Source organism: Quercus lobata, chromosome 5, assembly GCF_001633185.2.
Source record: "Quercus lobata isolate SW786 chromosome 5, ValleyOak3.0 Primary Assembly, whole genome shotgun sequence".
NCBI lineage: Eukaryota > Viridiplantae > Streptophyta > Magnoliopsida > Fagales > Fagaceae > Quercus > Quercus lobata.
The window spans coordinates 12,958,065-12,962,524 of NC_044908.1; the positions used below are offsets into that span (position 1 = coordinate 12,958,065).

At 48.1% G+C, this 4,460-nt stretch overlaps 1 protein-coding gene across 1 annotated transcript; it reads right to left on the reverse strand.

Moving 5' to 3' along the window:
- Window positions 1-2,228: 2,228 nt before the first annotated feature.
- On the reverse strand, window positions 2,229-4,449 carry LOC115989139. Its single transcript, XM_031112802.1, has 4 exons — window positions 3,835-4,449; window positions 3,576-3,755; window positions 3,099-3,499; window positions 2,229-3,018 (listed from the first exon to the last, which is right to left on the reverse strand). Exons 1-4 carry the CDS (start codon window positions 4,391-4,393, stop codon window positions 2,482-2,484), a joined length of 1,677 nt encoding a protein of 558 aa, XP_030968662.1. The 5' UTR covers window positions 4,394-4,449; the 3' UTR covers window positions 2,229-2,481.
- Window positions 4,450-4,460: the final 11 nt, after the last annotated feature.

Below are 4,460 nucleotides of genomic sequence, written 5' to 3' on the forward strand. Positions count from 1 at the left end.
CTAGCCAAAGCCGCTTCAGCAGAACATGTGACGACACCGGGTAATGTACTTTCCTTTGTTCAAGTCTTCCCACTAATAGACCCCGACAATATGCAGGAGATACGCTCCGAAAGAAACTGGACTACACAGATAACTTCATACTTGAAGGACGGGTTACTGCCCCAAGAGAAGGAGGCAGCGAGGAAATTAAAAGTCCAAGCGGCGAGATTCGTCTTGATAAAAGACATTCTTTACAAGAGGGGTTTCTCCCGTCCTTACCTAAGATGCCTCGGGGTTGAAGAGGCAGACTACGTAATGAGGGAAGTACACGAAGGGATATGCGGGAACCATTCTGGGTCGCGGTCGTTAGTGCACAAACTGGTACGAGCTGGGTACTACTGGCCGACCATGCAGAAGGATGCCGAGTCTTACGTTAAAAGCTGCGACAAATGCCAGCGGTTCAGCAATTTTATCGGACAGCCGGCTGAGGAGCTCACACCCATGACGGCTCCATGGCCGTTCGCTCAATGGGGACTGGATATCATGGGGCCTTTCCCAACGGCGGTAAGGCAGCTCAAGTTCTTGGTAGTGGGTATTGACTACTTCACAAAATGGGTAGAAGCGGAAGCCTTGGCCACCATCACAGAAAAGAACATTAGAAGTTTTGTCTGGCGGTCCATCGTATGCAGGTTTGGTATTCCTAGAGTCCTTGTCTCGGACAACGGGAGGCAGTTCGACAACGGCCACTTCAGGGATTTCTGCACACAGCTAGGAATAAAAAACCACTACTCATCACCCGCCCATCCTCAGGCCAATGGCCAGGTTGAAGTCACGAACCGATCCCTGCTAAAGATTATCAAGACTCGGCTCGAGGGGGCAAAGGGGATATGGCCCGAAGAATTACCGAGCATACTTTGGGCGTACAGGACGACGGCTAGGACTCCGACAGGAGAGACGCCATTCCGACTGACATACGGGAATGAGGCGGTCATCCCCGCAGAAGTTGGCCTCACAAGTTACAGGGTTCATAACCATGATGAAGGCAGGAACGACGAATCAATGAGGCTACAGCTGGACCTGATAGATGAGGTAAGGTCGGCCGCGGAGCAAAGGATCGCAAGATACCAGGAACGCATGGCCAGACATTACAACTCCAGGGTCCGACACAGAGACTTCCAAGTGGGAGACCTGGTACTCAGAAGGGTCATGGGCGCAGCTAGAGACCCTACACAGGGAAAGCTCGGCCCCAACTGGGAAGGACCTTACCGAGTCACGGCATGGAAAAGGAAAGGAACATACCACCTGGAGACTACAGAGGGGGAGAAGCTACTACATCCATGGAATGCGGAGCATTTGAGGAAATACTACCAGTGATAGTAACACGGCGAACGGCAACCAATTTTCCATTTGGCTTTTTATTAACTATTTATAAGTTTTCTTTAACATGTGTTTCTTTGCTACAATCCAGTCGTGCCTTTTTTAAGCCCAAGGGGGCAGGCACTTTTCCTTTACGCAATTAGAAACAAGTATGATTTTCTGTCTACTTTGATGTCACTACAATTGTCCTCAAATTGAACGGATGCTAGTTAAAAGTCCACAAAGTGGACGGATCACCTAAACAGGTGTATAATTCTACATGTCCGTAAAAGTGGACGGTTAATACGCCACTAAGTGGACGGATCACCTAAACAGGTGAATAATTCTACATGTCCGTCAAAGTGGACGGTTAATACGCCACTAAGTGGACGGATCACCTAAACAGGTGTATAATTCTACATGTCCGTCAAAGTGGACGGTTAATACGCCACTAAGTGGACGGATCACCTAAACAGGTGTATAATTCTACATGCCCGTCAAAGTGGACGGTTAATACGCCACTAAGTGGACGGATCACCTAAACAGGTGAATAATTCTACATGTCCGTAAAAGTGGACGGTTAATACGTCACTAAGTGGACGGATCACCTAAAAACGGTGAATAATTCTACGCGTCCGTAAAAGTAGACGGTCTATACGCCACAATGTGGACGGGTAACCTAAAACGGTAAATAATTCTACATGTCCACGAAATGGACGGATCATCAAAACGGTGAGTATTTAAACAAGTCCACAAGTTGGACGGTATGGCCTCCACAAAGTGGACGGACCTACGTAATTCAATACTTCCATAAGTTCGAGGTATTTATGCCACTAAGTGGACGGATCATCTAAAAAACGGTGAATAATTCTACATGTCCATAAATTGGACGGTTCAGCCAAAACGGTGGGAAAATTACATACATAAATAAAGCGGACGGCTCCAAAACGCCCACGAGGTGGACGGACAACATGACTATATAAGTCAGCAACAGCTTTTAAAGTGGACGGATCAACAGATTAGCTTATGCAAATCAACACTTAAAATCAAACATTGTTCAATACAAAATCAAACTTTAAACAAACCGTCTACAAATAATTAACTGTATATAAAAGGGAGACGGATCCTCCTAAACAATTACATGGGTTACTCTGCTTTCTTGGGGTCGGCAACAGCGACCTCATTCGGCGGAGCGGACTCTCCGTCACCCTGAGCTGCTTCTTCCCCAAAGAGGTCCTCCGTATTTTCGGAGGCGACGGGCAGGGCAGAAGTCTGATCTTGGTCAGTAAGTGTTATCATGGACACGTCCAGATCTGGGTAGGTCTTTTTTATCTGACGGAGCGCATCGTCAAAGCCTTGAAGGAACGATCCTCCCAGCTCCTTCAACAAGGACTCGGAGTTGCGATATTCGCTGACGGCGTCGTCCTTTGCATGACGGAGCTTTTTCTTCAGATCTTTCACCTCGTCCGCTCTGCTCTTCAAGACCTTCCCAGCTTCTTCCGTCTTCTGTTCAAGCTCCTTTCTTGTATTCTCAGACAGTTCAAATTTCTGCTCCATGGTGGACTTCCACTTGTGCAGCTGGCTAAGCTCTTCTTCCGTCTTCCCAAGTTTTGACCGTACCCGTTCCAGAGCCGCTTCACGGTTGAGGCAACGGTCCATCAAGCCCTTCATCATAACCAAGGACTGAAATAAAGAAAATTAGAAGTGTTAAAAATGAAACTAGAAAGTGAACGGACATACACTGAAGGATAATGAAAAGTTACCTGTCCGACGGCAAATAACCCCGTCTCTCCCATCGCCTCCGTCGAGTGATTCCCCAGATCCTCATAGTCCTCTGCAGAAAGTATGGACGTAAGCTTTTCCAAAGCGAACTTCGAATCATCACGAAGAAGGGGAGGGGGCTTCTCCTCGCTGACGGGTGGAGCATGCATTAGGCCCTTACCGGCCCCCTGTTTAACTTGGTTGACGGCCTTAGGGCCCTCAGCCATCAAGCCCACGATGGGCTCCATTGACACCTTTGGCTGCTTGTGTGGACGGTCGGACTTTGGTGGCTGCTTCCTCTTGCCCGATGACCCCGGCACACTGGGAACAACGATCTCACCCGTCTTCTTTTGCTCGACGGCTAGAGATTTTATCATGGCTCTTCTCTTGGCGTCGTCCATTTCTGCAATACAGGACGGATGATGATGTTCTCTCAAAAGTAAAATTTCAATTTCAAGGGTAAAAGTAGACGGACTCACGTTTGTGTATTCTTTCGTCGTAAGCAATGGCCTCACGGGTAGGTTCTGGACCGTCACAATACCAGTGTATTGTCTTTGGATTCACTAACTTGGCCCAGGTCCTTTCGTCCGGCTTAGCTTTTCTACAAACCTTTTCAAGGAAACTAAATTCCTCGAGGCTAACCTGCGGGCGCCCTCTACCTGCAAAGAGAGACGGTCAAAATACGCACATAATAGAGGACGGGTGTATAAAAAAGGAACAAGCAAGACGGGTGCATACGCGCTTGGTTTATTATCCCCCAAGTTGTATCGACGGGCATGTACTCCGTCTCTCCTGGACGGTTCATCCACCTGTCACCCTCCAGGAAGAAATAGCGACTCTTCCAGTCTCTATTTGAGTCTGGGGTCTCAAAGATGACCTTCAACAAGGGACTTCGACTAGCAAAACGGTACAACCCCCTTGATCTATCAATCTCATCTGGACGGTAACAGTGAAGAAATTCACGGACCGTCAGTCTCCTTTCTCCATTCGACATTGCGCCATAAAGAATCTCCATTGCTATGAAGACCCTCCAGGCGTTTGGAGAAATCTGGGTGACGGACAGTCCCAGGTAATGCAAGAGTTCCCTATGGAGTGTAGAGAGCGGGAACCGAAGTCCAGCCTTCAACACCTGCTCGTACACTCCAACACCTTCTACTCCGTCATAATAACATCTCTCCGACACGTAGGGAAGACGGATCGGGATGTAGTCTGGTATCTGAAAATTTGTTCTAAAGGTACTGAAATGTCTCTCCCGGATGACGGATGTGAACCTATGCACTATCCACTCTGGTAACATGATGAACTGCCTTAGTCCATCAGCACCTACGACGGACTCCAGTGCTTGATTCCCGTCAGGACCCTCT

What these genes read in the sequence shown, in the direction of transcription:
- LOC115989139 (XM_031112802.1), bottom strand. Translation starts at nt 4,393, where the DNA reads ATGTTACCAGAGTGGATAGTGCATAGGTTCACATCCGTCATCCGGGAG. An exon ending in CGACGAAAGAATACACAAAC is followed by an intron (nt 3,500 to 3,575) that starts GTGAGTCCGTCT and finishes CCTGTATTGCAG; the next exon opens with AAATGGACGACGCCAAGAGA. An exon ending in GGTTATTTGCCGTCGGACAG is followed by an intron (nt 3,019 to 3,098) that starts GTAACTTTTCAT and finishes TCTTTATTTCAG; the next exon opens with TCCTTGGTTATGATGAAGGG.